The sequence below is a fragment of the Macrobrachium nipponense genome, chromosome 15, assembly GCF_015104395.2.
Source record: "Macrobrachium nipponense isolate FS-2020 chromosome 15, ASM1510439v2, whole genome shotgun sequence".
NCBI classification, from domain to species: domain Eukaryota; kingdom Metazoa; phylum Arthropoda; class Malacostraca; order Decapoda; family Palaemonidae; genus Macrobrachium; species Macrobrachium nipponense.
In genome coordinates, this window is record NC_087208.1 from 45,253,784 (window position 1) to 45,273,783 (window position 20,000).

Here is a 20,000-nt window from a genome sequence, read left to right on the forward strand (position 1 = left end):
ACTCAAGTCAGATCTCATCACCATGATTTGCTTTTCCAGGCGCCTTTTCCAAGGAGGTTGCTGTTTTGGTTTCTGTTGGGTTGGTTGTGCTGGTGGGTGTTGGTGTTCGAATTCCCATCAGTTCTGCTACTAATCTTGCTCCTGCATATGTCAAGTTATTTGTTTCTGTGATACTGGTGGTCTGTATTATGCCCAGTATTTCATTGACCTTACTTGTTTTCTCCCTCAATTTCTTGGTGTTGTAGGCTTTCATGGAGGGGATCTTTGTTCTCTCTGTATCTGGCTTCATCCATTGTCTAAATCTTTTCTACCATTCCGTCCTCTCTGTTACTTCGTCGGTGTTTCTTAGTGTGTCGTTGTTTGATACCTCATCCTCCCTGTCGTCTTCTGTGGCATCGTCTCTCAGTTCGTCTTCGTGTAATTCGTTATCGTGTGACATTTCCCTTTCCAGTTCTTCTCTTTCTGTTGGGGAGAGCCAGTTCTTTTTCTTTATGTTCCTTACTTGGTCTGCCAGCCTCTGCTCTGTTTGGGGGGTGTTATTCCTCTCATTCCAGATGTTGACCAATCTTCTTCTATATCCTCTCTCCGTCGGGTTGCTTCTGATGTAGCATCTCCATATTTCCTTATTTTCTTCTCTTGTCCATTCTTCCTTTTTGCCTCTGTAGCTCCAATCTCAGGCTGTTGATTATTGTCGTTGTGGTGATCAGTTGCTGGATGACGACCTCCAAGTACCTGACCGTCTTCCCCTTCAATTGGGTTGAATACCTGGTTGCCGGACGAAGCTCCTCTGTTGCCAGAGGTTCCATTTACGTCGTTGTCGTTTAATCCTTCATTTCTTTCCATCATTGCTGAGTTTTTGCTATTTAACCCATAGCTGGACCCTACCCCATCAGGGATAGGTACTCATTTACAGCTGAGTAGACTGAGGAAATTATGGTAAAGATCCTTTCCCAAGGAATCAACGCCGAGGAGAGCGGTCACCCATCCAACGACTGACCAGAGCCAATGTTGCTTAACTTGACTTAAGTCTATTGACGACCTAACCCACTCCTCCACGGCGCCACATATTATTATTATTATTATTATTATTATTATTATTATTATTATTATTATTCAGAAGATAAATTATATTCATATGGAACAAGCCCACCAAAGGGGCCACTAACTGGAAAACCAGGCTCCCTAAGAAAATGGTGTTCATTTGAAAGAAATTACAGAAGGTGATAGGAAATATAGAAAGACGAGATCACTTATTAGGAAAAAAGATGAATTCATTAATAGATAAACTGATAAAGATATAAATAAGTTACTATATCACAAAGTGAATTGTTTTAGGGAGCTAACCTCATTGCACGTTGAATGTTAGTGATGAAATCTGAAGTAACTATTTGTTAAAAATGAAAAATGTACAAAATTCTACACGATGAAGTTTAAAAAATTCTGAAATTTTTAATATCACATAAAAATTGAATTTGACTTGGATTTCGAATATAAGATTTAGACCAAAGGACAAGAGCTGGGACCTATGAGGCCATTCAGCACTGAAAGGGAAAATTGAGAGAGAAAAGGTTTATTGAAATGTGTGACCGGAGGGAAACCAAGCACAAGGGATACTGCAAACACTTTAGTAATGCCTACAGTACACCTCGTGAGGTTCATTGATGGCATTGTCTTCTACGAGGGTAGAATATATCCCTGGAAGCTTTTCCTGCTAAAAACCCCTGAATCCGAAGGGGGTTGGGGGAAGTGAATGTAGGGGGTTGTTTCTGTTGTGGAATTCGAATCCACTACATGCTGTGGAAGTCCTCAGTCTTAAAGATTTACAGGAGGGGGAAACGCCCCCTTGAAATGTCGCCTTGAAATCTCCCCCTTACATTCAGGAACCCACCATTAGCACCCAATACATTCTCTCTCTCTTCTCTCTCTCTCTCTCTTTCTTTCTTTCTCTGCCCCCAGCAAGGTATTGATAATGGATTCTTGTCATGAGAATAGGGAGGGGTCAGTTGAGAGAGAGAGAGAGAGAGAGAAGAGAGAGAGAGAGAGAGAGAGAGAGAGAGAGAGAGGGTGGGCCTCTGCCATTAGGGGCGAAAGGAGCCCTAAGGGCAAAAATATGTTTGAGAGAGAGAGAGAGAGAGAGAGAGAGAGAGAGAGAGAGAGAGAGAGAGACTATAAAATTTTTTTGATTAAATTTTTTTGCATTTTTCGTCAACATGGTAAAGCTGTTTGTTGCATTGAAATTAGGATATGGCTCTGTGGGACGATCGATAATGTCTCTCTCTCTCTCTCTCTCTTCTCTCTGTCTCTTCCTCTCTCCTACTCTCTCTCGTCTTCTCTCTCTCTTCTTCTCTCTCTCTCTCTCTCTCTCTCTCTCTCTATATATATATAATATATAATTATATATATATATATATAGAGAGAGAGAGAGAGAGAGAGAGAGAAGAAGAAAGAGAGACATTATCGATCGTCCAACAGAGCCATATCCTAATTTCAGTGCAACAAACAGCTTACCATATTATAGTATATATCTATATATATATATATATATATATCCTATATATATATATATATAAAATCTTATATAGTATATATATTTTTTATATAATATTATATAAATTTATTTATTATATATATATAATTAATTATATATAATAATATAAATTATATATACATATATATATATATATATATATATATATATAAATTATTTATATTATATCTATATATATATATATATATTATATCTATATATATATATATAATATATATATATATATATATATATATATATATATATATATATATATATATATACTATATCTATATATATATATATATATATATATATATATATATATATATATATATATATATATATATATATATATATATATATATATATATATTTGTGTGTGTATGTGTGATTTGATCTTCACCACTTTTTCCTTGAGACCTTACAGACCTTACAGACCTTACAGTTCGTTCGGGTTGCCCCAGGTCCCTCAGTGTGAGGCGCCTCTAATGTCTACCAGAGAGTTGCTAGTACATCTTCCGGTATATTTTGCATCTTCCAATCTTGGATGGTCTGGGATGCAGTTTAGATATTTGTCGAGCTTATTCTTAAACACATCTACGCTCACTCCTGATATATTCCTCAGATGAGCTGGCAACGCATTGAATAGACGCTGCATTATCGATGCTGGTGCGTAGTGGATTAATGTCCTGTGTGCTTTCCTTATTTTTCCTGGTATAGTTTTGGGCACTATTAATCTACCTCTGCTTGCTCTTTCTGATATTTTTAGTTCCATGATATTTTCTGTTATTCCTTCTATCTGTTTCCATGCCTGAATTATCATGTAGCGTTCTCTTCTCCTTTCTAGACTATATAATTTTAAGGATTGCAGTCTTTCCCAGTAGTCTAGGTCCTTAACTTCTTCTATTCTAGCTGTAAAGGACCTTTGTACACTCTCTATTTGTGCAATATCCTTTTGATAGTGTGGGTACCATATCATATTGCAATATTCAAGTGGACTACGAACATATGTTTTATAAAGCATAATCATGTGTTCAGCTTTTCTTGTTTTGAAGTGCCGTAACAACATTCCCATTTTTGCTTTACATTTTGCCAACAGAATTGCTATTTGATCATTGCATAACATGTTCCTATTCATCATCACACCAAGGTCTTTAACTGCTTCCTTATTTGTGATTGTCTCATTATTAGGTCCCCTATATGCATATAGCTTTCCTTCTCTGTCTCCATAATTTATTGATTCAAATTTATCAGAGTTAAATACCATCCTATTTACCTCTGCCCAATCATATACTTTGTTAAGGTCTCTTTGTAGAGCGTTCCTATCTTCATCACAAGTAATTTCTCTACTTATTCTTGTGTCATCAGCGAAACTACTCACTACCGAATCCTTAACATTACTGTCTATGTCTTCAATCATAATAACAAACAATATTGCAGCTAGCACCGTACCTTGTGGCACACCGGATATTACCTTGGTTTCATCCGATTTCTCATCGTTTGCAATAACTATCTGTTTTTCTGTTGTGTAAAAATTCTTTTAACCATCTTCCTACTTTATCTACGATATTGTGTTTTCTAATTTTCTTTGCTAATATATTATGGTCTACTTTGTCAAAAGCTTTTTGCAAAGTCTAAATAAACCACATCTGTTTCATTTCCGCTTTTCATATTTTTGAATATGTTCTCACGGTGGACTAACAGTTGGGTTTGTGTACTTTTTCCGGGTACGAAACCGTGTTGTCCTATATTAAACAAATTATTTTTTTATAAATGTTTCATAATATTTTTCTTCATTACCCTTTCATACACTTTCATAATATGTGATGTTAGACTCACAGGCCTATAATTACTTGCCTCTAGTCTTGATCCACTTTTGAAAGTAGGGGTGATATATGCTAATTTGTGCTCATCATAAATCTTGCCTGTATCTACACTTTGTCTTAATAATATTGCAAGTGGCTTTGCGATAGAATGAACTACTTTCTTTAACAAAATAGCAGGGACTCCATCCGGCCCTGCAGCAGCTCCATTTTTAATTTCATTAATTGCCTGCACAATATCAGCTTCATTAATTTCTATGTCAGCTAAATATTCACTATTTTCTTCCCTTACTTCTATATCATTATCTTCTTATCTATTCTAGGGGTGAATTCTCTCTTATATCGTTCTGCCAGTATGTTGCAAATTTCCTTTTTTCATTCGTTAATAACTCTCCCTTCAATTCTCAGAGGGCCTATTTCTATTCTTCTTTTATTCATCTTCTTCGCATATGAGTATAATAGTTTGGGGTTTTGCTTGATATTTAATAGGGTTTTTTCTTCCAAGTCCCGTTTTTCATTTTCTTTTGATTGTATAATCTTTTGTTCGCATTTTCTATCTTACTTTTTAGTTGCTATAACTTTCCATGCATTTTTTTCTTTTGCAAGACCTTTTTTCCACTTTCTGATTTTCTGGAACAAGATCCTTCTGTCTCTTGGTATGCATGAATGATGTTTACTTTTCTTCTTCGGTATATATTTTTCCACTATTTTCTCCAATATTTTATATAATATCTCCGTATTTACCCTTATGTCATCACTTACGAAAATGTTATCCCAATCTTTGTTTAATTCTTCATTAATTTCTGACCATTTTATATTTTTACTGTAGAAGTTGTATTTTCCATATCCTTCCCACTTTTTCATTTCTTGCTTATCTCTATTTCACTTGCTTTGGAATGAACTATAAATTCTATGACATTATGGTCTGAAATACTCGCATTATAAACTATTATTTCTTTAACATAATTCATCTCGTTCACAAATACTAGGTCTAAAGTATTTTCCTTTCTTGTTGGCAGGTGATTTATTTGTTGAATGTTGTATTCTAGTAGCATATCTAATAGCTTTTCAAATTGCCTCTTATCTTCTGCACTACTATTACTCTCTTTTTTATATGTATAAGTACAACCACAATCTCCTATTCGTTCTTTCCATTCTACGAAAGGAAAATTGAAGTCACCAGATAGGAGAATAGTCCAGTCCTTGTGATTTCTACATATATCATCCAATTTTTCAATTATTAAGTCAAACTCTTTAGTATTAGGAGGTCTATATATTACTATGTTCATCAATTTTTCAGATTCAAATTCTACTGCTATTAGTTCACATTCTGAGTTACTATATTTCTCATATATTTTCTTGTTTTTTGTCTTTCCCATATATTGCGGTTCCCCCTTGATTCCTATTTTTTCTATCTGATCTATAAGTTTGGAACCCTTTTATTTGATCATCATTCCCAGTCTCTTGGGAATACCAGGTTTCACTTATATTCATTATATCTATTTTCTTTTCATTTTGGGTTAGTTCTTCTAAGTACTCTATTTTTCTTTTTGAGTTACTCGTAACTAAACCCTGCGCATTCATCACTATGATGGTTTGCGTGTTTTCTCCTTCATTTAATACTGGTAGTAATAAGGATTTTCCCATGTCTCTTTCCTGTTCTGGTATGTTGTTCTTTTTTTCATTTCCAGAAATTCTGACATTAAAAAATCCAACTTTTCCATAATATTGATCTTCCTTCATCATAATTATTCATTTTGTGTCTGAATCTGCAATTTTCTCCGTTTCTGCAATATCCTCTTGCATAATAAATACAGTTATTATCTCTTGAGTAGAATTTCGGAGCTGATGCTTTGAAATTTTTTGCTGACACCTCTGCATATCTCATTGGTGGTTTGCTTTTCTCTTTTACCTGATATTCTTGATTTCTCTCTTTATTTGTTTCTTTCTTATTTTGGATTTTATTACTTGGTTGGTTATTTATTTGATTATGATTCATGGCTACAGGGTGCATATATTTGCATTTTTTGTCGAACTTACATCCTTTTCCTTCTTTTAGGTTTTTACATATTTTTTGGATGCAGATCTCTGCAATCATCCCCATATCCATCTAAGTATGCACATTTACCATATATTTCATAGTTTTGACCTATCTTAGGATGTTTGTAGTAACATCTTTCTCCAAATCTGCAATTCCCTCTTTTCAAAAGGTTGCAGATTTTGTCTTTCTTGTCTATTTTTTCCTCTTTCCCGTCATTGTGTAGATCTGGGTAGAGCCTCTTCGGGATTTGCTTTTCTGTTGTCATATCGTAATTTATTTCTTCGTAGGTATGCTGCTTTATTGCCTCATATGTAGTATCAATGAGTATCTCTGCATCCATACTTTTTATCTTGTTCTTCTTCCTCTTCCTCCTTCTTCTTCATCCTCAACTATTTGTACATTCAATCTTGATTTAATAACATTGTCTATCCATGATAGACATGTTGAACAAAAAATTCTTGTATCTTTTCTCAAATCTTGTATTACCTCAGCAACCTGTGGATGGGTCGGAATGTTGCATGCAGCACATTTTCTGATTAGGTTTTGTGGATTGACTATGCTATACAAACAACCTTACACAGTTTGCATGCTTTTGGCATTCTTTTTCCTAATGCATCAATTAGGATATTCACAAGATTCACCTTATTCATTTTCTTTGTCGGAATATGTTGGTTTATGTATATTTTCTTTATGAGTCTCTTGACCACTTGGATTTTATTTGGAACTTCTTCAATTATTTTCAAGATGTTTTCATTAGATTTGTTCCAGTTTGAAGGATTATATCCTTCTAATATATCTATGAATGCTTTTGTATCTTTTTGGTTAGGACTGTTGCTGATTTCATAGATGAGAAATGCCAGTTCCCTTCCTGCTACCTCATCGTATTGCGAATCTGCTAAACACGCCAAATTACGCCACCTCTTCCCGCAGTTGGAACTTACTGCCATCTTGTTCTGATTTATAGTATTACACTTGATAAACTAACTTAGAAGACGCTTTATCCTACTATTTTCACACTAATCTTATCACCGATAGTTCACGAACACTTCTAGATATTTCTCAAATTCTAGTCGTATGTTAAACTTGTGATATCTGTTGATTAATCTGACTTCACGCGGGTACGTCTCACCAAGCAAGATGGAGAGAGAGAGAGAGAGAGAGAGAGAGAGAGAGAGAGAGAGAGAGAGAGAGAGACCGTCTGTTGCTGTCGAGAACGTAGACAGGCAGGCAGAACGTAGGTAGGACGTATATACATGTAGACAGATTTAGCCTTGTCGAGCGTCAAGCCAACAATAGACGGACAATGAAAGGTGAAGTAACTGAATTTTTAATCTGATTTTTCTTTAATCCTAAAAGGATTTTTTTTTATCCCCGGAGGATTATTTTTTAAAATATTCTATGGTTTGTTTTTTAATAATCCTCGGATTATTTTTTTAACATTTAGAGGATTGTTTCATTATCCTGGACGGATTATTCCATAATCCTCGGAGGATTAGTTTTTTTAATCCCTTGGACGATTTTTTTTAATAACCGGAGGATTATTTTGTTAAATCCTCAGAATGATTATCGTTTTTAAAAAGAGGACGATTATTTTTTAATAATCGGGGGAATTTTCATCCTTGGAGGATTATTTGTTAATCATCGTGGGATTACTTATTTAATCCTCGGAGGATTATTTGTTAATCATCGTAGGATTACTTATTTAATCCTCGGAGGATTATTTGTTAATCATCGTAGGATTATTTATTTAATCCTCGAGGATTATTTTTTTTAATCCCCAGATAATAATTTTTATATTAATTGGCTTATTTCTTAATACTAGGAGGATTATTTTTTAATAATCGGAGGATTTTTTTTTTTAAATCCCCAAAGGAGACATTCCTTAAAAATGTGACCTCCCTGGCTACGTGTCAATTTGGCCACGGACCAGATGGCTATTAAGAATAATCACTCCCCCCACCCCACCCCAAGCCCTAAGGGGTCCTAGTGGGGAGTATAGGCCCTCAAGGGTCCTAGGGGGATTAAAAAAAGTACGGTCGGTGGACCTTTTCGATTTTGGCAAGCTGGTGTGATCAGAGACACTTTCTCCTTTCCCCCATTGATTCGAAATTTAAAAAAAGAAGAAAAAAAGTTTTTATCTTTTTACTCCTGTCCAACTCTGTTTTATTCATTCTTTATAGATTTTTTTTTTCTTCAGATTTTAGTATAAAAATCTGAATTTATTCATTCAATTTTTTAATAATGTTATTTTAATAACAAAACATTTATGTTTCTGTCAAGCATTCAGATTTATTCATTCTTTTTTCATTTTTTTCTTTTGAGATTTTAGTATAAAAATCTGAATTTATTCATTCATTGTTTTCATAATATTTTTTCAAGTTTTAGTAAAACAAATTTTGTATCTCTGCCCAGCCCTCAAATTTATTAATTCGTTTATAAATAAAATATTTTTGAATAATCATTTTTCCTTTCATATATGAGTAACCAAAACATCATCTTAGTATAATTGTCTATAGTAAGTTAACTGTCTATTCATAGATCGATCTGTTGGTTTGTGTATAGTGTGAATTTGTCTGTATAGTCTGTTTAGCAAGATTGTATGAAAACTATTGAACTAATTTGAATTAAATTATAAAAAAATATATTCTTTCAGTTTATTGTGGGTGAGAATTCATTGGTATTTCATATGCATTTACATCATGTGACCTGGAGTTGTTGTTTTTATTATTATTATTATTATTATTTTATTATTATTATTATCATTATTATTATTTATTATTATTATTATTATTATTTTATTTTTGTATTTTATATTTTTTTGTCTATCTCAGTCATGCAATTCGACCAACTTATTATTATTATTATTATTATTATTATTATTATTATTATTATTATTATTATTATTATTATTATTATTATTATTATTATTATTATTATTATTATTATTTTCCCATGGTAAATCTACCCAGTATTACAATCAGTTACAATTTGTGAAACTACATTACAGTATTGCTATTAATCTAAAAAAAAATTTATTTTCTATTTTTATATTTCTATTTTTTTCTATTTTAATTTCGTTTTTTCGATTTCCAGAAGCTGCGGTGCAATCTCTCCGTGTTGGCGAGTGTTAACAAATAATTCATTTTATTTTTGGGTGACGCTAAAAACCCTATTTTTGTTGTTTTTGTTAATTTTTTTTTCTTTGTTTATTGTGGTTTATTCTTTTACTTTTAACTCGCAAAATCGAAGATGTTTATACTAATTTTTCGATGATTGTTTGTTTATTACTCGCTAGTTATTTGCTGATTACTCGCTGGTTAATTTGCTGATCACTCGCTAGTTATTTCCTGATTACTCGCAAGTTATTGGCTTATAACTCGCTGGTTCTTTCCTGATCACTCGTTAGTTATTGTCTTATAACTTGCTGGTTATTTGCTGATCACTGGCTGTTATTTGCTGATCACTCTCTAGTTATTGTCATATCACTCGCTGGTTATTTGCTGATCACTCGCTACTTATGCGACACTTGGCGTTCTGAAGGGGGTATATAGACTCTCGAATACTTTAATGTGTGTTTAGACCTTCATTTCAAGTCCAATAGGAATGGAGTTTTTTCACGTCATCAGTATATTTTCAATTTAACCATTCTGCATCTTATGACATCTCTACGTGTCTCAAAATACTGTAGTTTTTTCCTCTGTGGTCTGAGAAAAAAAATATATATTTGGCTTTTAAGGATTTTTATTTGTGGAATGTAAGCCTACATTTCGTAAGGGTTGTTTTTGAAAAGGTTAACTAAATAATTCTAAAAAATATTGAAATAATAGATGTGTCGCATTTTAGAACCGTGAAAACATTTTATATATATATATATATATATATATATATATATATATATATAGTATATATATATATATTTTAACTTTATCTCTTAAACAATTGTTCTGTGCACTCTTACAATTATTTACACGACCTCATTGGAACTGGATATATATATATATATATATATATATATATATATATATATATATATATATATATATATATATATATATATTGAGCATGTGAGTATTTACAAATAAAAGCTGTAGTCCCAACAAAGCAAAAAATAATATTGTACTGAAACTTGCAGGTTTCCCCAAATACTAAAATCAGGGATAGAAACACCTGTTGCGTCAATGATGAATTAATGAAATCTCTCTCTCTCTCTCTCTCTCTCTCTCTCTCTCTCTCTCTCTCTCCTCTCTTCTCTCTCTCTCTCTCTCCACACCTGTCTGTGTTCCCCACCGCTTAGAACGCTTGTCAGTTCCTTCAAAATTAATCTCCCCAAGCACTTAGAGCAAGCAGCATTCAGGTTAGACAACCAGCCCAATAATGCACGGAGGAGGATTTACCTGAAGTCCCTCATTTTGCTTTGGACAAACCAAAGGGTAACAGAACAGTCTGAAGTGGATTTAATCGCCGTATTAACCCGGCGGTGCAAGCATGCGCGCCTCCCGTGGCCTCAATCTGCCGCTGAACAGCGTATCCAAAGTTAATACAAGGACAATAGCCTCAAGAGAAGCTTAACGGGATTATGCAACAGTGCGCCAATACAATGATACAACAGGTGGGGGGGGCGGGGTGGGGTATTTGTGGGGGCGGGGTCGGGGGGAAACGGGGGGAAAGGGGGTGGTAATCTGTCGGATGCTTTGTTGCGGTGTTCTAGGAAAACAGATTTATCCTCGCTGACAAAAAATCCCGAGGTTTTGCTCTATCTCTGTAAATTGGGTCGTTAAGAAAGTGGTACTTGTCATAACTGAAAATGGGTCATGAAGAGGTGATTTCCTGTTATAAATTGGGTCATTAAGAGTTATTTCATGTCATAAATTGGGTCATTAAGAGAGTGTTTCCTGTCTTAACCCAGAAAATGGGTCATTAAGAGGTTATTTCCTGTCATAAATTAGGTAACTAAGAGTGTTTCCTGTCCTAACTCATAAAATTTGATTATTAGTAGATTGCTGCTTATAAAAACTCATAAAATGGGTCATTAATAGATTGATACTTATAACAACTCATAAAATGGGTCGTCAATAGATTGCTGACTGTCACAACTCATAAAATGGGTCATTAATAGATTTCTGCTTATAACAGCTAATAAAATGGGTCATTAATAGATCGCTGCCTATCACAACCCTTAAAATGGATCATTAATAGATTTCTGCTTATAACAATTCATAAAATGGGTCATTAATGGATTGCTACTTACTTAAACAAAACTCAATAAAAATGGGTTCATCAACTAGATTGTTGCATGGACTGTCCACCAAACTCATTAAAATGGGTCATTAATAGATTTCTGCTTATAACAACTTATAAAATGGTTCATTAATAGATCGCTGCCTATCACAACCCTTAAAATAGGTCATTAATAGATTTCTGCTTATAACAACTTATAAAATGGGTCTTCAATAGATTGCTAACTGTCACATCCCATAAAATTGGTCATTAATAGATTGTTTAATGACATAACTCATAAAATGAGATCATTAAGGAATACTAAAAATTATATCTCGATTTTCCACAAGAAATGCAGAGAATTTTTATCTCATATGCAGCACATCTTCCATTGAATATGCATTAAAACAAAACCATTTATTCACGTTAGTGAACAAGAAATGATAAGGAATCCTTAAGGACGTCGTCGATATCCTTCTGTCTCCTCCTCCCCCTACCCACCTCTCCCCCCGTAACCCCACTCCATAGAGTCACCCACACTCTAGAATCGATATGTCTTCTTCACCCGACTTCACATTATTGGAACCTAGGGACGTCGTAAAATGTTTCTGGCTAATATCCAGGCTTCTAAGCAACCGATGATCACAGGGGGAAGGGGGGAGGGGTAGCGTTCAGGTGTTTAGGGACTGACTGGCTGAGTGTGAGATGGAAAAGTCCAGGAAGGAAGAGCTTGTCGAAAATGGAGAAAGATTTTGCATGGATTCTGTTGCTCGCAAGATGCAAAGTTGCGTGAGGGAAGAGATAATTAATTGATTTTCTATGAAAAGGCGATTGGGCTCCTATGTACATTGATTAAATATGCAGGATTAATAAACATCACTAAAAGATATTGATTATATTATCGTAAATGGAGAAAGATATTGCATAGGTTCTGTTGCTTGCAAGATGCCAAGTTGCACGAGTGGAGAGATAATTGATTTTCTGTGAAAAGGCGAATGGGCCCCTATGGACATTTACAAAAGATGGGATTAGTAAACAGTTAAAAAAATAATAATAATAATAAAATAAAGAAAATAAAGAAAATGTATGTATATATACGTATATATATATATATATATATATATATATATTTATATATATATATATATATATATATATATATATATATATATATCTTATCACACTATGACAAAAGCACCGTCGAACAGTAATGGTAATATCGATGGTGTAACATTAATCTTCCGGGCAAGGTTGTAAATTCACCCAGAGAAAATTGGCAGGTGACAACGGAGACCACTTTACCCGCTCAGGCCTCTCTCTCTCTCTCTCTCTCTCTCTCTCTCTCTCTCTCTCTCTCTCTCTCTCTCTCTCTCTGGAATATCAGCTTTCTTCTGTGTTCTATTCCAAGGTTTTAAGTTTTCATTAGTGGCTAATGTATAGGCTCAGAATATAGCAACCTTATTGTCCCTCCTCTCTCTCGCTCTCTGTAATAATAGAATTCTTCCATATTTTTATTGAAAGGTTTTCAAATTGGTTAATTTTGATTTAGAATAAAGGAGCATTAACCTCTCTCTCTCTCTCTCTCTCTCTCTCTCTCTCTAGAGGTCTTGGACGTGCCCAAGCCTTCTCACTGGGTGATTAGATGTAATCCTTTTATGAACCTTTAAGAAGATTTATCTAACCCCCCGCCCCCCCCCTCCCCCAATCCTTAAGACGGGGCACGTCTCATCATCTTGATGATTTGCTGATGAGTCGGTTCTAGTTTATTTTTCCCCTGTTTTTTTATTATTATTTTTTTATTTTGGAAATTGGTCTTAATAATATATTTAGTTTTTAAGTAAGCACTAGTTTTTCAGTGTTTTACAAATGGGTAATTTTATCTCGTTGGTTCTGATGCCAGAAACATTACTAAATCATTTTGTTTATTAAAATATTCTGCTCATATGTTGCACATTTATTGTCTCTAATTCGAGAAACATTACTAATTCATTTTTTTATTGAGAATTCTCTCTTCATCATTGATTTTTTTTTTTTTAATACGAGAAACATTAATAAATTGTTTTGTTAATGCGAGAAACATTACGAAATTGTTTTGCTTGGGAGGATTCTCTCCTCATATGTTGCTTATTTCTTGTTTCTAATTCGAGAAATATTACTTAATCGTTTTGTTTTTCGAAATTCTCTCCTCATATGTTGCTTGTTTGTTGTTTCTAATTCGAGAAACATTACTAAATCATTTCGTTTTTCGAAATTCTATTCTCATGTGTTGCTTATTTCTTATTTCTAACTCGAAAAACATTACTAAATTGTTTCGTTTTTTGAAAATCTCTCCTCATATGTTGCTTGTTTCTAATTCGAGAAACATTACTAAATTTTTTCGGTTTTTTAATTCTCCCCTCATATGTTGCTTATTTCTTTTTTCTAATTCGAGAAACATTACTAAATTGTTTCGTTTTTTGAAATTCTCACCTCATATGTTGCTTGTTTCTATAGTTCCTAATATGAGAAACATTACCACGATTTGGGAAATGTCCCGAGTGATATACCGAAAAAATTGATTAAAAACTATCTTAATTCTTGTCATGTAATAATTTATCAAATTATTTTCATCCATTTGACACTTTATAAAAAATTTCTTATGTTTTTACATCAACTTATTTTTCCCAGGTGGCAGAACAAGTTGCAAGTTGCAAGTTGCAACTCTCTGCACTAATGTCAGGCTGAAACATTTCCGGTTGGACTAATGAAACCTGCATTGTTGTAAAGAAATCTCTCTCTCTCTCTCTCTCTCGAAGTTACAGTTCACTCTTTCTGAGTTCTTCGTCAAATCTAAACTTTTGCAATGGTTGAGCGTATCGTGTATATATATATATATATATATATATATATATATATATATATATATATATATATATATATATATATAAGTCCTAGATTTGAATATAAGGTTTACTTTCAGTTTAACGAACCCCAAAGAAACTTATTGCCTTTCAGACACTAACCCAATGACATGTATATTAATCACATTTTCATGACAGAAATAAAAAAAAAAATAAATAAAAAAACCTAGCAACTAGGAAACACTCTTGAGTCCCATTCGACTGGTCGACACCTTTAAAATCTGTGTGGGCGCGGGGGACGGAGGGAGGGACGGGGGGCTTTATGCCGTTTGATAGGCTCCCCCGCTTTTAGTCGAATGGAAATGGTCTTTTTTTATTCGACAACCGTATAAATTCAGGGGGAAGTGTCTCTCTTATAACTTTCATTTAAAAGGGACAAATCAAGACGTTCTATGTCTGAATCACAGCTACACCATGTTTCCAGAATCCAGCTGTCTTCTTTCTAGATTCCAGCTTCTTCTTTCCATTCCAGCTGTCATCTTTCCATTCCAGCTGTCGTCTCTTTAGATCTCAGCTGTAATCATTCTAGATGCCAGCTGTCATCTTTCCAGATTCCAGCTGATCTTTCCAGATTACAGCTGTATTCTTTCCAGATTACAGCTGTCATCTTTCCAGCTTCGAGCTGTCTTCCTTTCAAGATTACAACTGCCTTCTTTCCAGATTACAGCTGTCTTCTTTTCAGATTACAGCTGTATCTTTCCAGATTTCAGCTGATCTTTCCATATTCCAGCTGTCTTCCCTTTAAGATTATAGCTACTTTCTTTCCAGATTCGAGCTGTCTTCTGTCCAGATTACAGCTGCCTTCTTTCCAGAATACTGCTGTCATCTTACCAGATTCCAGCTATCATCTTTCCAGATTACAGCTGTATTCTTTCCAGATTGTAGCTGTCATCTTTCCAGATTCCAGTCTATCCAGATTACAGCTGGCTGTATTATTTCCAGATTCCAGCTTTCTTCTTTCCAGATTCCAGCTGTTTTCATTTTCAGATTACAGCTGTCTTTCCAGATTACAGCTGTCATCTTACCAGATTCCAGCTGTCTTCTTTCCAGATTACAGCTGTCCCCTTACCAGATTCCAGCTGTCTTCTTTCCAGATTACAGCTGTATTATTTCCAGATTCCAGCTGTTTTCCTTTCCAGATTACAACTGTATTCTTTCCAGATTCCAGCTGTTTTCCTTTTCAGAAACAGCTGTCTTCTTTCCAGATTACAACTGTCATCTTACCAGATTCCAGCTGATCTTTCCAGATTACAGTTGCATTCTTTCCAGATTCCAGCTGTCTTCTTTCCAGATTCCAGCTGTCATCTTTCCAGATTCCAGCTGGTATCTTCCCAGATTCCAGCTGTCATCTTCCCAGATTACAGCTGTATTCTTTCCAGATTCTAGCTGTTTTCCTTTTCAGATTACAGCTGTAGTCTTTCCAGATTCCAGCTGTTTTCCTTTTCAGATTACAACTGTCTTCTTTCCAGATTCCAGCTGTCATCTTTCCAGATTCCAGCTGTCTTCTTTCCAGATTACAGCTGTATTCTTTCCAGATTCCAGCTGTTTTCCTTTTCAGATTACAGCCATCTTCTTTCCAGATTCCAGCTGTCATCTTTCCAGATTCCAGCTGTCTTCTTTTCAGATTACAGCTGTATTCTTGCCAGATTCCACCTGTTTTCCTTTTCAGATTACAGCCGTCTTCTTTCCAGATTCCAGCTGTCATCTTTCCAGATTCCAGCTGTCTTCTTTTCAGATTACAGTTGTATTCTTTCTAGATTCCAGCTGTTTTCCTTTTCAGATTACAGCTGTCTTCTTTCCAGATTACAGCTGTCATCTTACCAGATTCCAGCTGATCTTTCCATATTACAGTTGTATTCTTTCCATATTCCAGCTGTCATCTTTCCAGATTCCAACTGTCTTCTTTCCAGATTACAGCTGTCATCTTTCCAGATTCCAGCTGTATTCTTTCCAGATTCCAGCTGCTTTCCTTAGCAGATTATAGCTGTCATCTTTCCAGATTACTGTTGTCTTCTCTCCAGGTTTGAGCTGCCTTCTTTCTAGATTCCAGCTGCCATCTTTCTCGATTCCATCTGTCTTCTTTCCAGATGCCAGCTGTCATCTTAACAGATTACAGCTGAATTCTTTCCAGATTGTAGCTGTCGTATTTCCAGATTCCAGCTGTCATCTTTCCAGATGCCAGCTGTCATCTTTCCAGACCTCATGAGCAGTATCCAGATTCCTCCTGTCATCTTTCCAGACCTCTTTAGAAGGATCCAAAGACTTCAGTCACTTTTTCGGCCTTCATTTTTACCTCCATTCCCGTCTTGCTTGAAATCATATATCAATCAGAAATCAGATTCTAGACAGAAATACCCAAGCCCTAGTTAAACCTATGCTATACGCAAGCCCTAGTTAAACCTATGCTATACTCAAGCCCTAGTTAAACCTAAGCTGTACTCAAGCCCTAGATAAACCTTATGCTATACCCAAGCCCTAGATAAAACCTGTGCTATACCCCAGCCTAGATAAAACCTATGCTATACCAGAGCCCTAGCTAGACCTATGCTATACTCAAGCATTTACTAGACTTATGCTATAGCCCTAGAAAACCCGCATGCCCTCCTTACCTTTCTTCTTCAAGTGCTCCTCCGTCATAACGGCGGCGATGGCAAAGATGTTGCCGAGCGTGCCCAGGGCGGCCAGCGTGGACACCAGCAGGAGCATTCCAAGGCGGTTCCAGTGCTGCTGCTCCTCATCCCCCTGGTGGCTGCTGCTGGCGTTCCTCCGGGGGAGGAAGGTCTGCGGGTGTTGGTGGTGCTGGTGGTGGATGATGCCGAACTCGGCCGCCGCGTCGTCCCCCGTCACCAGGATGGCCGTCTCCGTCACCCAGTTGAGGACTCCGACGCCGCCCCCGCCCCCACCGCCGCCGCCGGCCCCGCTCCCCCAACGCCCACGCCCACGCCCACGCCCACGCCGCTGGTGACGCTGTTGGGGAAGGCGCGGCGGGAGAAGTCGATTCCGAGTTCATCTCTCGTGCATCCCGTCTGCTGCTGCGGGGGGAGAGATCGGGGAGGAGAGGGAGGCGATTAGACTCTGGGATTATGGACGAGGAGAAGAAGAAGAAGAAGATGAAGAAGAAGAAGAGGAAGAAGACTTTTTTGAGATTATAAACAAGGAGAAGAAGTAGAAGAAAGAACGACTTTGAATAGGCTAAGATTGTGAATAGGCCTAAGAAGAAGAAGAAGAAGAAGAAGAAGAAGAAGAAGACTTTTTTGAGATTATAAACAAGGAGAAAAAAGTCGAAGATGAGACTTTGAAATAGGCTAAGATTTGTGAATAGGCTTCGAAAGGAGAAGAAGAAGGAGACTATCAAATGGTCTTAAGATTATAAACAGATCATACTTGTATTATGACAAGTAAAATGTAGAAATAAAGACTATTATTATTTTTATTCTTATTCTTATTATTTTTGGGTCCTCCCATGGCACAAGATGTTGGCCCACACACACACACCCACACACACACACACTTATATATATATATATATATATATATATATATATATATATATATATATATATATATATATACGTGTGTGCGTGCAATTTACTTTACATTTTGAAGAAGTGATTCAACTGGTGTAATAATTTTTACAAATATCTATATATATATATATATGTATATATATATATATATATATGTGTATATATGTGTATATATATATATATATATATATATATATATATATATATATTTATTTATATATATGTATATATACACATGTATATATATGGTTTATAATCCTTTTTGGCAGGTTCAGGAGACATTTTCGATCTCTATTTTAGACAGAGAGAGAGAGAGAGAGAGAGAGAGAGAGAGAGAGAGAGAGAGAGAGAGAACCATGAATATAAACAGACGTATTTTAGTTTTTCATTTGTCCAAAAGGGGGACATCCTGAAGTTAAGCTGTCATTCTGAGCAGAACAGAAGAAGAAGAAGAAGAAGAAGAAGAAGAAGAAGAAAAAAATAAATGGGCAGTTAACCAAAACAATACCTCGTCATTATATGTTTCCAAATGTGGTCGTCTTTCTTCCTGAGGCGTCCATTGCAGATTGAAAATAGAGAATCCGTGATCTGTATGGGATCATTGTTTACTCATGGATTCTGCTCTCTCTCTCTCTCTCTCTCTCTCTCTCTCTCTCTCTCTCTCCAAGTTGGTGTTCCACCCAGAAAAGTGAAATGTAGTGTTTATTTTATTAAAGTGAAAAAAGGTTTTATATATGCTCTGCTTGTTCCAGTAATTCTCTCTCTCTCTCTCTCTCTCGCTCTCTCTCTCTCTCTCCTCTCTCTCTCTCTCTCTCTCTCTTTCTCTTTGTCTAACTCGAATTGTCGCGACGGAATTATAGAAAAAGTTAAGCCCCACACAGAAATTTGAAGGTCGCTCGTATAGTGTATGATGACAGACTGACGAAAGGATTGCTGTTAATTTTAAAGTTATTCATTAAAATACAAGTTTATTTATACGTTCACGCGAGAGGAAGACACAGATCTAGTTCCTTAAAGAAAAGAGGACGACAAGTACATCACAGTCATTTATTTACACAATAAGGTGACGCAATAGTCGGTTCCCCAGCCCAGCCGATTGGAGCGTGGCAGGCAGGCAGTCTTCTTGTCTCTTCATCAAGAATTGTCCCGCATCAATTAAATGCTGCCATACCCCACCCTCCCCTTGCCACAACCCCCTTCCTCCTGCTTTCCTCTCTCCCCCCTCCCCCTGGGCCTGCAAGGCTAAATGTCAAATATCCAAGAGGAGAAAACTACACTGGGAAATGGGGAGTAAACCGTTGTTTATTTGGGATCTTTGAGGTAAAAAAATAAAAATAAATAAAAAATGGTCTCTGTTTGATCTCCATCTTTTTATTCTGTATGTTTGCGTTGTTACGTTTTTTAGTTCGTTAATTATTCATTTTTTTAATGCCTCTTGATAGTCAAGTCATTCAGCAGATCAATCGGAAAGCCATCGGACATTCAAAGCGAAAAGGCGCTTCATTTTATAAACATTAAGTTCCAGAAAAAATTGGTTTACCAATATTTTCAACCTTTTCACGCCGAGGTGGAATCAAGTAAGTTTTATTTATTTATTGTTTTTGCTCATTCCCACATTCCCAGAAAGTGCAAATAAATAAACTACCTGATTCCAGCTCGACGTGAACAGGTTGGAAGTATTGGAAAATCAATTGCAATTCGAGGTATTCGCGTCGTGTATTATATCTTATATCAGTAGATTCATATCACTTGCAATTCAACCTTTCCAGGCTCTATCATTCAGCCACATGTACGTGATACCTGTTCCCGAGTCACATAAAGACGAAGCCTGTCCCAGACTCACATAAAAAGTACACCTGTCCCAGTGTCACATAAAGACAATACCTGTCCCAGAGTCACATAAAGACGATACCTGTCCCAGAGTCACATAAAGACGATTCCTGTCCCAGATTCATATAAAGA

General features: G+C 35.6%; 1 protein-coding gene across 1 annotated transcript in view; it reads right to left on the minus strand.

Annotated features, from left to right (window-relative positions):
• Positions 1–20,000, minus strand: part of LOC135226676 (uncharacterized) — a 50,484-nt gene that overhangs the window by 10,627 nt on the left and 19,857 nt on the right. Inside the window, exon 2 of the mRNA XM_064266386.1 lies at positions 17,121–17,478. Coding sequence (XP_064122456.1) covers positions 17,121–17,478 — 358 coding nt within the window. The remainder of the gene's footprint in view (positions 1–17,120; positions 17,479–20,000) is intronic.